This window comes from Desmodus rotundus, chromosome 7 (genome assembly GCF_022682495.2).
Source record: "Desmodus rotundus isolate HL8 chromosome 7, HLdesRot8A.1, whole genome shotgun sequence".
In the NCBI taxonomy this organism is placed as follows: Eukaryota; Metazoa; Chordata; class Mammalia; order Chiroptera; family Phyllostomidae; genus Desmodus; species Desmodus rotundus.
In genome coordinates this window covers 55,677,422-55,692,354 of record NC_071393.1, presented here as the reverse complement: position 1 = coordinate 55,692,354, position 14,933 = coordinate 55,677,422, and the positions used below count along the sequence as shown (strand labels likewise).

At 38.4% G+C, this 14,933-nt stretch overlaps 1 protein-coding gene across 1 annotated transcript; it reads right to left on the bottom strand.

Annotated features, from left to right (window-relative positions):
* Positions 1 to 795: 795 nt before the first annotated feature.
* On the bottom strand, positions 796 to 14,313 carry DTD2 (D-aminoacyl-tRNA deacylase 2). Its single transcript, XM_024551276.4, has 3 exons — positions 14,093 to 14,313; positions 8,833 to 8,902; positions 796 to 3,860 (listed from the first exon to the last, which is right to left on the bottom strand). Exons 1-3 carry the CDS (start codon positions 14,201 to 14,203, stop codon positions 3,535 to 3,537), a joined length of 507 nt encoding a protein of 168 aa, XP_024407044.2. The 5' UTR covers positions 14,204 to 14,313; the 3' UTR covers positions 796 to 3,534.
* Positions 14,314 to 14,933: the final 620 nt, after the last annotated feature.

Here is a 14,933-nt window from a genome sequence, read left to right as displayed (position 1 = left end):
TCACTTTCTGCTTAATAACCCTTCATGTGGTTGAAACTCTTACTCTCAAGCAATTTTTTAAAAAAGGATAATTGCCTGAACTATAAAAGAGCAATCTAGGGCTGTGAGTCAGCATTTTACCTACACACAAAATCAAAATGATTTAAAATAGGAAACACATAATCTTTTTGAAAGATATATACAGCTCCTTGGAGAAGCTTTGATAAAATTGGAGTTTGCAAGTTTATGAATAGTTTATTACATTTCAGTAAGTGTATTGTGAATCAATACAGCAAAAGTTAAGGACAAAGAGCTCATTACCAAGCCAGATATTGATTCTCAACTTCTAAAACAGTACAGGAAGAATATACAGAAAATATGATTTTTTGTGATACAAATTTAAAGTATCTTAGGAACACACAACCAAAGAAATAAGACTAAGAATTTTCAGCAGTTACTTGTTTATTCAAGTTAATCTCTTCATCTTTTTGGTAATTAGAATTATTTGGTTTTTACTTCTTACTCTTTAAAATAATTTATTTTTATCCTTGTATTTTACCTTTATTTTTTAATTGAATTTATTGGGGTGACACTGGTTCACAAATCCATGGAGGTTTCAAGTGTACAACCCAACAGAACATCATCTGCACACTGCATTCTGAGCATATCGGCAAGAGTGAAGTCTCTTTCTGTCCCCATCCCCCCCACCCCCCGCTGCCTTTGTCCACCTCCACCTACCCCCACCCCCATTTCTTTCTAGCTATCACTACAGCTTTGTCTGTGTCTATGTGTTCATTTGCTTAATCCCTTCCTCTTCTTCCATCCAGGCCCTCAACCCCCTCCCCTCTGACAGCTGTCAGTCTGTTCCATGTATCCATGCCTCTGTTTCTGTTTTGTTCATCAGTTTTTGTTCATTACATTCCACACATAAGTGAGATCATATGGTTTTTGTCTTTCTCTGACTGGCTTATTTCACTTAGCATTATAATCTCCAGGTCCTTCCAAGATTTCCTTTTTTGATGGCCAAGTAGTATTCCATTGTGTAAATGTACCACAGCTATTTTAGCTACTCGTGGGCACTTAGGCTGCTTCCAGATCTTGGTTATTGCAAATAATGCTGCAATGAACATAGGGATGCGTATCCATATATTCTTTCAAATTAGTGTTTCAGGTTTCTTCAGATATATCACCAGAAGTGGGAATTGCTTGGTTAAAAGGCAGTTCAATTTTTAATTTTTTGAGAAAACCCTATATTGTTTCCCACAGTGGCCATACCAGTCTGCATTCCCAGCAACAACACACAAGGGTTCTCTCTTCTCCACATCCTTGCCAGCACTTGTTTGTTGATTTATTGATAATAGCCATTTTGACAAATGGTGTTAGGAAAATTGGACAGATAACCATGCTAAAACTTGAAACCAGACCACCAACTTATACCATATACCAGAATAAGCTAAAATTGGATTAAAGACTTAAATGTAAGTTTTGAAATCATAAAAATACTAGAAGAAAACATAGGCAGTAAAATTTCAGACCTTTCTCATAGCAATATTTTTGCTGATATATCTCCTTAGGCAAGGGAAATAAGGAAAAAACAAACAGGACTACATCAAAATAAAAGGTGTTTACACAACAAAAGAAACCATCAACAAAGTGCAAAGGAACCCACTGAATGGGAGAACATATTTGCCGATGATATATCTGATAAGTGGTTAATTTTCAAAATATATAAAGAACTTACAGAACTCAAGACCAAGAAGACAAACAACCCAATTAAGAAATGGGCAAAGGATCTGAAAAGACACTTCTCCAAAGAGGACATACAGATGGCCAACAGACATATGAAACAATGCTCAATGTCACTTAAAACCACAGTAAGAAAAATCTTTTTATTTTTATTTATTTATTTTATTGATTTTAGAGAAAAAGAGAGAGAAATACTGACCTGTTGCTCCACCTATCCATCCACTCACCTATATGTGCCCTGACCAGGGATCGAACTTGCAACCTTGGTGCATTGGGATGTCACTCCAACCAACTGAGCTACCCAGCCAGGGCAGAAACATATCTTTTTAAATCATATCAGAGGAGTTTGCAAAAATAATTTTAACATTTTATTGATTCATTTATTATTTCACTCTCTTACACATCTTCCTCTCTTGTCTTTGAAAAGTCTACTTGACGAGCTGTTTATCTTTTGCCACTGTCTCAGCTTGGGCTGTCATAACAAAATACTATAAACTAGGTGGCTGAAACAAATTTATTTTCTCAGAGTTGTGGTGGTTAGAAGTTTGAGATCAAGGTGGCAGCAAGGTCAGTTTCTGGTAAGGGTTCTCTTCCTGGCTTCTAAATGGCCCCCTCCTCACTGCATCCTCACATGGTGGGCAGACAGTGAGCAAGTTCTCTGGTGTTTCTTCTTATGAGGATGCTAATACCATTATGAAGGCTCCACTCCCATGACCTCATTAACCCTAATTACTCCCAAAGGACCCCATTTCCAAATACCATCACATTGGGGACTTCAATATTGGGGACTACAACATATAAATTTTGAGGTGGGGGGTGGGCAACAGGCAAGTTCACTAACAGAAAAAATTAAACTGTCTTCAAATCATTAAGTAGATAATGCGAAATGAACAAGTGAACTGGTTTTCAAATAATTGCCGTAGAAAAGCTTCCCATTTTCTTCCCTTTATAGCAATCTAATTCAACAACAAAGGAACTTCCTAAAAAAAAATTACAATATAAACTAACACTAGTTTCTTGACACAGTAACTTTTAAAAGTGAAAGACTGCCCTGGCCTAGTGGCTCAGTTGGTTGGAGCGGGGAAAAAAGGGGGAAGACAAAATATGAGACATACATTGTTTTGGTAAAAACTGAGAAACAGAATATTAACCCATTGGTATGTTAAATAAAAACAACTTTTAATACCTCATATCTATTCCTATGTCAACTAAACATTCTTAAAATAATTTTAAAACATTGGATATGCTTGGGAAGTAATATAATACACAGTAACATTTCCATATTAAATTTTCATAGATATTAAAAGGAATAATAAATTGCATAGTTTTTCATTCAAAATATAGAAAACTGAATAGTAAAAACAAAACTGACAAAACTACAATTGGTTTGTGCTGGATTTTCCCCAATTTTGTTATTTTTATTACATATTACATACATTTAGTGGTATAAGAAATATATTCTTCTTTTTTTGAAATGTATTTTTCTGGATTGCACAAAACTCTTCATTGCAAAATACTTAAATACAGTACTCCAAGAACATTCCACAATGACCATAAAGTAAACAGAAAGCATTTCTCAAAATTTCAAGTCGAAGTGTAAGGAAAAGCAGAATGATCGATGACTGAGGTCCAGAGTTTAGGTGACTAGCAAGGTTATTCAATCAGCAGGCTGCAGAGTGAGGAACGGGACCCAGGATTTCTTGTTTAAAAATGCTGCAGATCAGTTTATTCAAGAAGGGTGGGGGAATCTAATTACAGTCCCGGTCATTTTATACCAGAAAACAGTTGTAGAGACAGACTTTTAATTTTTCAAAACTCAATCAGGTGTGTGAATGGTCCATTGGTATCCAACTTTAACACCTGCCTGTTCCCATAAGTGCCATGTTCCACCACAACCCCAGCTTCCGCACACTTGCTGTTAGCAGCTAATTCTTTTTCACATAAAGTCACAAATTGGGAATAAAGTTCTAACCCTTCTTCTTTTCCAGAGTTAGAGTGATACTGCATGTTTCTTCCTTTTACTTTCCCTCCAAGGGTGGCTTGAGGGATAATCAGAATGTTGCCAGGTAGATCCAATATAGAGACGTGCTTGCCGTTTTCTGTTTCACTTAATTTCACATTTAACAGTGTACTAACTGGGTGGGGAAGAAAGGGAAAACGTTTTGAAGTGAAAACCAAATGAAGAAAAAAAAAAGAAAACCAACAATTTTCTAGTCAGAAAAATCTCATACTTAAAAACTCAGTTTGTCTGCTCATGCTTTTTACCCAAAGTCTCTAGTTAGATCTTAAAAACTGCTTCACTAAGCTGAATGATCTAAGCATGAAAATAAGGCAAATTTCATGCAGAAAATGGCATGATGCTTTAAATGTGACTTGGCAGTTAAGACTGCCTAATGAGTAGTTCATCCGGAAAGGACCAAATGAACTGTAAACCAAAACCTGAAAATATTGTTGCCCCAAGGGATACATGAGAAGATTTTGCCTCCTTGTTCCTTTTTACATTTCATAAGCAAACACCATTAGAAAAAGACTGAGATAAATCCTCCTCATACCAAATTCTGCTTCATAACAAAGAATATTAAATAAAAATCTTAGTGCATTTATTATTTTAAACTTAGTTGCCTAGAGTTCTGAGACAAAGGTACCAGGTTCGATCCTATTATAAACCAGCTGGTTTTATAATTTTTTAATCTCAAAGGCACTATTAAAACTGACGAATATAACCCATGGGAGAAGAGTAAAGGTGAAAGCAAGAATCATCAGAAATTTATTGTTACTTGGGGGAAAATATTGGGACAACTGATATAGCATAAACAATAAAATATTACAAAAATAAAAGCAGTAACTTTCATTCTGTAAGTAGACATCCCATCCAAACAAAAATGAACTTGGAGAACCTCAACCAATGTTTCACAGTGCTAGATTTTTATCTACACATCCTTGATCTTGCCAAGCTGCTGTCCCACTGGTTTGTATGACATGAAAGCCAGAGCCAAATTTTAGTGGCTTACACATAATAGATGTTTCTTAAATTGAACTGAGTCTACTTTTTATACACATATTTTGACAACACCCAGTTTTGCACATATATAGTAGGTACTCAATAAATCTTGGCAAATTGAAAAAAAAGAAAAGAAATTCATTGTTACAACTGAAAAAGTATATCCAAAGGTTTAGACTTACTGATATTATCTTCACAAACATACAATGGTATTATTATTTTTATGGTACTTATGATATTAATACTCATAGCTAATACATATCAAAATCACCATAAATATTGATGTCTATCAAAAAATCTAGACTTAGAAAACCTTTGCATCTCAGCATTAGCCATTTTCAAAACAATAATCAAAAGAAATGCCCAATATAAATAGCTTTAGGATCCTCCTACCTCTATAAAGTATAACTAGCTTCTGCTTGTAAACAATAGTCCTGAGAAAACGAATGATAAAATAAACTATATATACCTCAAACTCCTGCCCAATATTTAGGTTTGGAAAGGTAAGCTTTCTGGTGGGGTAGTCAATGGTTTCAATTATCACAGGGTCTGTAAAACTATTAGTAAGGATTCAGGATGGTTGCTCCATTCTACAAATCAGGTAATTAACCTGGTAAATCCTGCTGAGGTGACCATCCAATGAATTCCTGAGCTATGCACTATCAATTTTCACTTAACTAATATCTATTTGAAAATATCTCACTCTGGCTGGTGTGGCTCAGTAGATTGAGTGCTGGCCTGAGAACCAAAGGGTCACCAGTTTGATTCCCAGTCAGGGTGCATGCCTGGGTTGCAGGCCAGGTCCCCAGTGGGGGGATGAGCGAGAGGCAACCACACATTGATGTTTCTCTCCCTCTCTTTCTTCTTCCCTTCCCCGCTCTCTAAACATAAATAAACAAAATCTTAAAAAAAAAAAACTTTAGTATTCTCTATTACAAGTAGGACTTGGCTATATAGCCAGGAGTCCTTATTCATTGCTTCTAAGGAAATTAACTCCCCAGAGCACTTCATCTCAGTGGAACTCACCATCTAGCTATCCAGGCCTCAGGCCAGTAACAGAGTAGGGAAGTAATTTTGGAATAACAGGCCAGGGCACAAGTTATTATACTTCCATACAACTCCCTCTACAGGCTATGACTGGGAATTCAATTAATGCTGTTGGTATATAAATATCAGTATGCAGAAGTAAATATAACATAAATACAAATTGTCAATAAGTAGAATTAAAATGAGTGGCATGTTGGAAACTCAAAGATCCTAAGACAGGTTACCAATCAAGATTCTCTAATGATGTAGATGGGAAGTTAGCTTTTGACAGATCCCTGGATCTCAGCCCAATTATACTGAAGATGAATTGAGGAAGATTCAGAACATCTCCATATTAGCCATGTTATTTCAGACTTTATGGATAACTGGTTTCTATGTTCTCAAGGGCACATGATTTGATTGGAAAAGATCTGAATCCATGTAATTAGTACGAGGTGGGGTTTAAGAGAATCCCATCATACTGGCTTACTTTGCCTCCTGGAACAGAGGGAAGTACAAACTGATGCTATCCATAATAGATGGGCTTATTTTGCTTATAACTGACACCAGCAGATTGTGATTCTTAAAGTCACAGTTCTTCACTGAGAAATAGGATATATAAAGCTTTGTATTAGACTATCCATTAAGAGTTAAAGTCGAAACAGAAACAGAATCAGAATCATAGATACAGAGAATGTTTTGATGGTTGCCAGAAATGAGGGTGGGGCGAGGGGCTGGGTGAAAAGGGTGAGGGATTAAGAAGTATAAATTGATAGTTACAGAATAGTCCTGGGGCTGTAAGGTACAGCACAGGGAACAGCGTGGCCAGAGATCATACACGCATGACCCATGGGCATGGACAACGGTGTGGGGATTGCCTAAGGGAGTGAGTGGGAGCTGGGTGGAGGGGAAAAATTGGGACAACTGTAATAGCATAAACAATAAAATATAACTTAAAAAAAGAGAAAAAAAGAGTTAAGGTGAACCTCTTCAGTGTTTTTAATTCACCACATTTTATACATGTATTCAAAGTGAACTCAGGAAGACAGTTTTGGAAGCACACAGGACTTAATTACTATAAAACCCAATGCAGCTTATTGTGGTTGGTTCATTTCATCTTATGATTTGATATCCATTTAAGAATATATAAAAGTCAATCTTAAATCACAATGACAAAGATTCTCTTTCTGTTATTGAAGATTTCTACTAAACTGTTTTATGTTTAATACAGACAGAATTCAAGGCAAAAATATTAACTCAGGAAAATGAACAGCATGCACAATTCCTGAGCATTAAGTGCTGGTAAGTAACCTATACAATGGGAGCCCTCATTTCACTTTCTCTAAACTCCCTATCATCCCCCAGATTCACATCTTAAACCATTATAGTTACTGGCCTTCCCTCCTCACCTACCGTAGGTCCCTTTTTGAGTCTCTTTTCCATCTTTGGACAAATTGTCAAAGATGTTCCATGTCTCAGTATAACTCCCTGTAGGAGTTTTAGCCTTTAGTCTAAGCTGTTCATTCATTCATTCATTCATTTATATTAGTATTTATTTTATGTTGGATCTACTCCCAGGCCATAAACTTTTGTGTTTTGTTTCTTCAGTTTCTTCTGGGATATTTTCCTCTGTGCAACCTCCTCTTCTGGTTTAGGAACAACCTTCTCTTCTTCAGTAAGTGTCCTCTCATTGCAGCAGGGAGGGCTCATGTGTGGGTTCATTGCCAATGAGCTCTGGAAGTTCTACGCTGCATCTTGGGGGCTTTGTTCACCTGGATGTGCTCAATGACCAGAGAATCTACATCTCAACCCGTAAGTTCAGTTACTGTCTGCATTTTAAAGCATGTGCAGCAAAAATTCAGCACTCTTTTTGGGCCACTGACCCTGTGTCAGGCCCCATTGTTTGGCCTGGGCACACCTACCACCTCCACCACTGTACCGATGGCATGGGACACATTGCTTCTTTATAGTGCATCTTTCAGATATTTGGTGGCTTTTTGAATATGCATATCTTTGATGACCTGGGCAGTTTCATGAGTGCTCTTAAAGTGAACACAAAGATCTGAAACTCTTGATTTCCATGATTTTGTGGGGTTTTCTGGGTCAAGTGATAGCGAACCATTTTCAGAGGTCACCTATGGCCACTTTCAGGAAGAGTAGTCTAAGCTGTTCTTCACTGGGCTATTTACCTTTGAGTTCCACTACTTGAAGCTCTTTTAGGTTATTTTCTGCATGATTCAATGGCCCATTTGTCTAATTTATATCTTATTAATCAAACTAATGGCTACTGTCCTATATTTAACCTATCCCCAATTTTAGGGATAGAGCCATTATTGTAGGCTTTTTGGGGGATGTGATTACTATATCGAATACTGTCTTGAGGCAGTTTATGATTTAATATGGTATATCTGAACCTATGTAATCATCACAAGGAATGTGCAATGCTATGGACTATCCAGTATACTGGAAAGCTGCAGACAGGTAAATTACTGTTCAGAGATGCTTTTTCCATCCCTGGATGAGGTGTGGATGTGATGTCACTAAGCTTGGTTCAAGAATCAGGGGAACCTTATATATATATATATATATATATATATATATATATATATATATATAATACACATTTCCTACAAAGAAATGCATAAAGGATTAATGTAAATTCTTTCATAATAATGATGCCGACTTGAGCTGTCCAGATTTGAAGGGGCCCACATCTTATACATCCAGTGTCACCTACATGGCCCTGTATGGACTCTGGGAGACAAGAGAACTATATTAAGAAATGCAGCACCTGTTTCTCCCTATGTGGCCACCCTGCTTCCAATAATGTTCTGTATCTTTGTCTGAATGTCAGTGTGTTGTATGTGGTATACACTTTTCTAAACCATTCTATAAGCCATCTGAAATGCTGCAGATGTTTTAAAAGAATTCTACCACACTTGTTTACTTTAAACTTTGGAACAGGCAAACAGCTAAAGTCAACAACAGTACAGAGTACAGTCATTTACAACTTACCCCTTCTGAAAATTTACCTACTATTGCTGCACATTCTCACCCAAAAAGAAACATCAAACACATACCCATTTTGGGAAGAAGTTCCTTATCAGCTCCCTTGAAAAAGCACACGTAGATCACTAATCCTTTCTGAACCTGTGATAAATCACCACAGTAAACTCAGATTAGAAACTTCAATGTAGAGATACAAAGGTAAATGAATAAAATTTCACAACTGTTACAGATGCAAAGGTTAAAGGCGAAGGAAGAGAATTAAGTTTTTACAATATTGATTTCTTAAATATGTGCAAAAACAAGTATTTTTCAATATTCAATCCCCCCAATTATAATTTCTTTCAAAAATTAAGTTTAAAATACAGCCAACAGCAGTGAAGACCACAGGTTTTACCTTCAAACATTTACTTCTAATCAAAATCTTTAGACTGTGAACTAACTTCCTTCCCTCCTTATAAGGCAAGACCAAGACTTAAAAACATTTACTTTGCAGGGCCCCACTTACTCAACACCAAATGACTTCACATTATATCTCATGCGGCTGAAGACACAATTACTATTTCTCCTGAGCTTCCTGATCGATTTACTTGCAAATCGTGAAAATAAGGCTCTGACTTTATTTCAATAAACCTTCCAATTATTTCTTGTTATTGTAAATGCTTTAAATAAACATATTTATTAGGCCTTGGAAACTGCATTTATGATACTGAGTTCAACATCACAAGGTTGTCTGTCACCGAGAATGTAAGCTCATTTCCTTTATATAATGACTTGGATATTTCTTTATTAGCTCCTGTAGGATAGGGACTATATGGAAAAAGACACTTGATAAATGAGTTTGATTTTGCTGCTTAGTAAATCATTAAGTTTTTTAATACTGTAGATTAACCCTGTTGAGTCCAAGAGCTATTATAAAGATTAAGTGAGTTAATACTTGTAAGGTGCTTAAAATAGTGCCTGGTTCATAGTAAGAGCTATATATGTGTTCATTAAATGAGTATGTAAAAATAAACTTAAGATCTGGAACACAATTTATTTTATATTTTAATTCCCAAAGCACTTTATAGATGGTTTGTATATATTCAATAAGAATTTATTTTACCTGTGGATTGGATTTAAGTTTTACTGTATCTTATAGGATCTATGTGTTACTTCCATTGTGTTTTATGTAAATATAACTGCAGTTCTATTCTCACACCTGATTTACCTGGAAAAGAAGTAATTTTTAAAAAGTACAATTGTGCTTCTGGAACAGGCAACAGCCTCCAGTGCACACTCACAATAAGGAGCTGGCAGGCTGAATGATAGTATCCACACTGTTCCAGGCTCTCCCCTGGGATTGCTTCAACACGGCCAAAATCCCAGGCATATTCATATTTGGGTACTTGCAGTGCCAGAACTAAATACCTAATTATTTGCAGAAATAGACACCTGTCCTTTCCATTCCCCACAATACCTCCTCATAAGGGTAATATTTTCTTTTAATTTATTCCAGTTACAGACCTTAAATTGACCCGCTTCAAATCCCCCTCTTCATGTCAGAATCGCTTTCCTCTGTAGCTTCTTTTGGTATAAAACACATCAAATACATAGAAAAGTGCAGATAATCCTCACTGTAGCTTAAAAATTTCACCTCCCCAGAAGAAAAACATTAGCCTGTAACAGCAAAGCTCTAAATCAGCAATTTTTAACTTTTTTCATCTCACAGCACACATAAACTACTAAAATTCTGCCCCATACCAAAAAATACATTTTCTGCCAATGTGACATAAAAAAAAAGGTGTAATTTTGATTCATTCACACCGGATGGCTATTGCTGTGTTGGCTGCTGTCATTTTTTAATTTGACCTTCTAAGGGAAAAGAGGTCAGTGCACCTGACTAAATAGCCAGGTGCTGCATGTTGTAAAAGGCCTTGCAGCACACTGGCTGAAAATCGCTGCTCTAAATGAAGGAAAGTAAAACATGAAAAACCACCTCAAATCTCCGACAATTAAAACATGTGAAATTAGAACTTTTGAAAATAGAAGAGGGGAGAGGATGCTTGAGGAGAATTTACTTTCTATCTCTTTATGCTAATTTGAATGTGTAGGAGTGAAAAACAAAGCTTTAAAATAGCTTTCTAAAAAATATATATTTTTGATTATGCTATTATAGTTGTCCCATTTTTTTCTCCCCTTTATTCCCTTCCGACCTGTACCCCCCCTCTCACCATCATTCCCCCACCTTAGTTCATGTCCATGGGTGGTACATATAACTTCTTTGGCTTCTACATTTTCCATACTATTCTTAACCTCCCCCTGTCTATTTTCTACCTACCATTTATGTTTCTTATTCCATCTACCTTTTCCTCCATTCTCCCCCATCCCCTTCCCTGCTGATAACCTTCCATGTGATCTGTATTTCTGTGAATCTGTTCCTGCTCTAGTTTGCTTAGTTTGCTTTTGTTTTTTTAGGTTTTGTTGATAGTTGTGAATTTATTGTCATTTTACTGTTCGTAGTTTTGATCTTCTTTTTCTTAGATAAGTCCCTTTAACATTTCAGATAGTAAGGGCTTGGTGATGATGCACTCCTTGAACTTGACCTTATCTGGGATGCACTTTCTCTGCCCTTCCATTCTAAGTGAAAGCTTTACTGGATAGAGTAATCTAGGTTGTAGGTCCTTGCCTTTCATGACTTTGAATACTTCTTTCCAGACCCTTCTTGCCTGCAAGGTTTGAGAAATCAGCTCATAGTCTTATGGGAAGTCCTTTGTAGGTAACTGTCTCCTTTTCTCTTGCTGGTTTTAAGATTCTCTCCTTATCTTTCATCTTGGCTAATGTAATTATGATGTGCCTTGGTGTGTGCTTCCTTGGATCCAACTTCTTTGGGACTCTCTGAGCTTCCTGGACTTCCTGGAAGTCTATTTCCTTTGCCAGATTGGGGAAGTTCTCCTTCATTATGTTTTCAAGTAAGCTTTCAATGTCTTGGTCTTCCTCTTTTCCTTCTGGCACCCCTATGATTTGGCTGTTGGAACGTTTAAAGATGTCCTGGAGGTTCCTAAGCCTCTCCTCACTTTTTTGAACTCTTGTTTCTTCATTCTGTTCTGGTTGAATGTTTGTTTCTTCCTTCTGGTCTAATCCGTTGATTTGAGTCCTGGTTTCCTTCCTGTCACTGTTGGTTCCCTGTACATTTTCCTTTATTTCACTTTTCATAGCCTTCATTTTTTCATCTAATTTGTGACCATATTCAACCAATTCTGTGAGCATCCTGATTACCAGTGTTTTGAACTGTGCATCTGATAGGTTGGCTATCTCTTTGTTGCTTAGCTGTATTTTTTCTGGAGCTTCGATCTGTTCTTTCATTTGGGCCATTTTTTCCCCTCTCAGTGTGCCTGTTACATAGTAAGGGACAGAACCTTAGGTATTCGCCAGGGTGGGGCATGTTGTGGCACTGTATGTGGGGGGTGGGGTTCCAGAGGGAACAGTGCCACTTGTTCAGCTCTTTCCCGGCTTTCGGTCACTTCCCCAGCTACCTACAAGCAAATTGGGCCCTTCTGGTGCTGATTCCTGGATGGGTGGTTTTGTGTATGTTCTAGGACCCTTTGGGTCTCTCCAAGAACTCTCCTGTGAGGCTGGGAGTTTCTCCCACTGCCTCAACCTCCCCAGGTTTTTTTAGTCAGAAGTTTTGAGGCTTTATTTTCCCGAGCCGGAACCCTGGGTTGCATGGTCTGTCTCTCTCCCAGTTGTAACTCTTGGTTTATCTGCACACAAATGTGGGACCGCCTGCTCTGCCAGCCATTGCCTCACCCAGTCCACCAGCCGCTGCCTTGCTGCGAGTCCTCTCGACCCTGGCTGCCCATCTCTGCCCCTCCTACCGGCCTGAGTGAATGTTTCTTCTTTAACTCCTTGGTTGTCAGACTTCCCTACAGTTCAATTTTCTGGCAGTTCTGGTTGTTTTTTGGTTTTAAATTTGTTGTTGTCCTTCTTTTGGTTGTGTGAGGAGGCAAAGTGTATCTACCTACGCCTCCATCTTGTCTGGAAGTTCTCTAAAATAGCTTTTAAAATTATAAATGAAGATTGATAGTTTGGAAGCCTGCTAAAATGTTTGTGATTTTGCATAAGGAGATGTGGCATGAATATAAAACGATAAAGAAGCATGGAAGAAATCTTAAGGATTAACAAGTTTTGGATTTACTGTCCTATGAGGCAACTATAAAATAAGCGGTTCTGTAGATACGATGGCAAAAATAGGAAGAATAAAATTTCAATAAGGAAGAGGAATCAAGATCTCAAAAAAGGCCACTAAGAAAATAAGAAATAAGAAACGTGAGTTTTTCAGAAAGAAAAGGGGAGGGGAAATATAGGAACGTTTATGCTTCTATTTCCAAGTTAGCAGAGGGTAAGAGATTCTGATATAAGAATAATCACCCACATCATAGTTTATGGATAGTCATTTAAAATAATGGCTATGACTGTGTTAAGGGATGTTAGATCTGGGACCAAATCCTGCAGGTAAGATGAGTGTATGTGATGCTCCTACATTTACTAGGACCTCCAAAAAGTCTTAATTATGAACTAACATTCTTCCTCATTTCATCTTACTCCAAAAATAAGTCAGGCGCTTCAAATAACATCTTATTTGTTCTTGCAAAAGCAGGGGCAGGCTTTCTCAAAAAGGCAAGTATACAAATAGAAGGAAATCATATTGGTGTAAACGTTTTAAATTCTTTGGAGGAAATGCGTTCCATAACAAAACGGTATTGTAACAGTGGCCTTTGTTGCTATTTGGAAATAAGTCAAACTTTTAAAAGTTCCTTTACAAAAGAATTGCTTCTTGGAAAATCTCATTTCTCTGTTGATGCAGGTGCAATCAACCTTAACAAGGAAATAAAGTCAAAACGGACTTTAGTGTTCGCAATAAATCAACCCACTAGCTCGACCCAAGCACAGCAAGCAAAGGGCGTGGCATGGCCTTTAGACTCTTTTAAGCGAGAGATCGGAGACAAAATAGGTCTGAAGTCTGCCAAGCTCCGGCAGGCGCACAGTGAGAGGAAGTTCAAATTCCCGAGGTACCAAGCAGGGAACATGCTCCTTCTCTGCAGGAGTAAGTCAGAGGAAGAAGGAGTGAGGCTGGTGGGGCAGGGCTGAGACACAGACAGGCAGACCATTGTGGGCAGCTTTGGGCAGACTGGCCAGAAGTCCCGTGCCACCCACGGCGCGGGCTGAGAGCCACGCGGCCGGCTCCCAGAAAGACGCTGGGAAGGGGGGCGGGAGGAGGAGCAAGTCACCGACGCGACGCCGCAGGAACCGCCCCTGCGCCGGAGGATGACTGGAGCGCAGAGCCGACGTTACCTCCACCCACTGGGCCGCGGTGTCCCCCTCCGCAGGGCGCACTTGCAGCCGGGCGTGCAGGCACTGCTGCAGGAGCGCCCGGGCCTGAGGTGTCCGGCCGCTTTCAGCCATGGCTCGGGCTCTGCGGCGACCTCACGGGTTCAGGCCGCGCGCCAGGCAAGCTCGGTCCTCAGAGCGCAGGGAATCCGAAGCACGACAGTGCGGAGGGACGTTCTGGTCGTTCGTTGCCCCGCCTCTCTGAGGGCGGGGCCTCTCCTGGGCTCTCTGGTGACTAGTGTGCAGTTTTCAAAGACAACTTACTAACCCCTAAGCAGAACCTACCTACCTCTGTAGTAGGTGCTTAGGGTGTATTTTTAAATGAGTGAAAAGTCATATTGGATCTGTTTCCTACCCAACTTTTAAAGAAACATTTTTCCGCTCAGAAAGCTTAAATTTCCTGACGTTAAAAAATTTTAATCTGCTTTAATATTTTGCACATTATAAGGAGAAGTAGAAAGAATGAATCAACCAAATCACACAGTGTAAGCGGAGATGAAACTGAAAGCTATAACTGTTTCAAAATTGTTCTTACCCCAAACAATAAAACAATGCTGCCTCCTTTGTCAGGAATGCTGTAAATTATTCTGATCCTGCAGTTGTGGAAAGGTTATGGAATGCTACGTGGATACACACTGGACCTCAATCCTTTAGAAAACATCCTTGCTAAAAATACTCTTGTCCAAGAAAGTGTGTGGTTGTTAACTTTTAAACCTGCTACTAATACAACAAATAAAGTGACATCGACATATTCATAGGCACACAGTGGTGTTGAATTCTGTGGTGTGCTTCCTGTAAGTAGATA

Bases quoted from the DNA above. Each gene is read 5' to 3' on its own strand.
- DTD2 (XM_024551276.4), bottom strand. From the start codon at position 14,203: ATGGCTGAAAGCGGCCGGACACCTCAGGCCCGGGCGCTCCTGCAGCAG. The intron at 8,903-14,092 runs GTAACGTCGGCT...GATTTATCACAG, and splicing joins CCGCGGCCCAGTGGGTGGAG to GTTCAGAAAGGATTAGTGAT. The intron at 3,861-8,832 runs GTATGTGTTTGA...TTCCCCACCCAG, and splicing joins GGAACTTCTTCCCAAAATGG to TTAGTACACTGTTAAATGTG.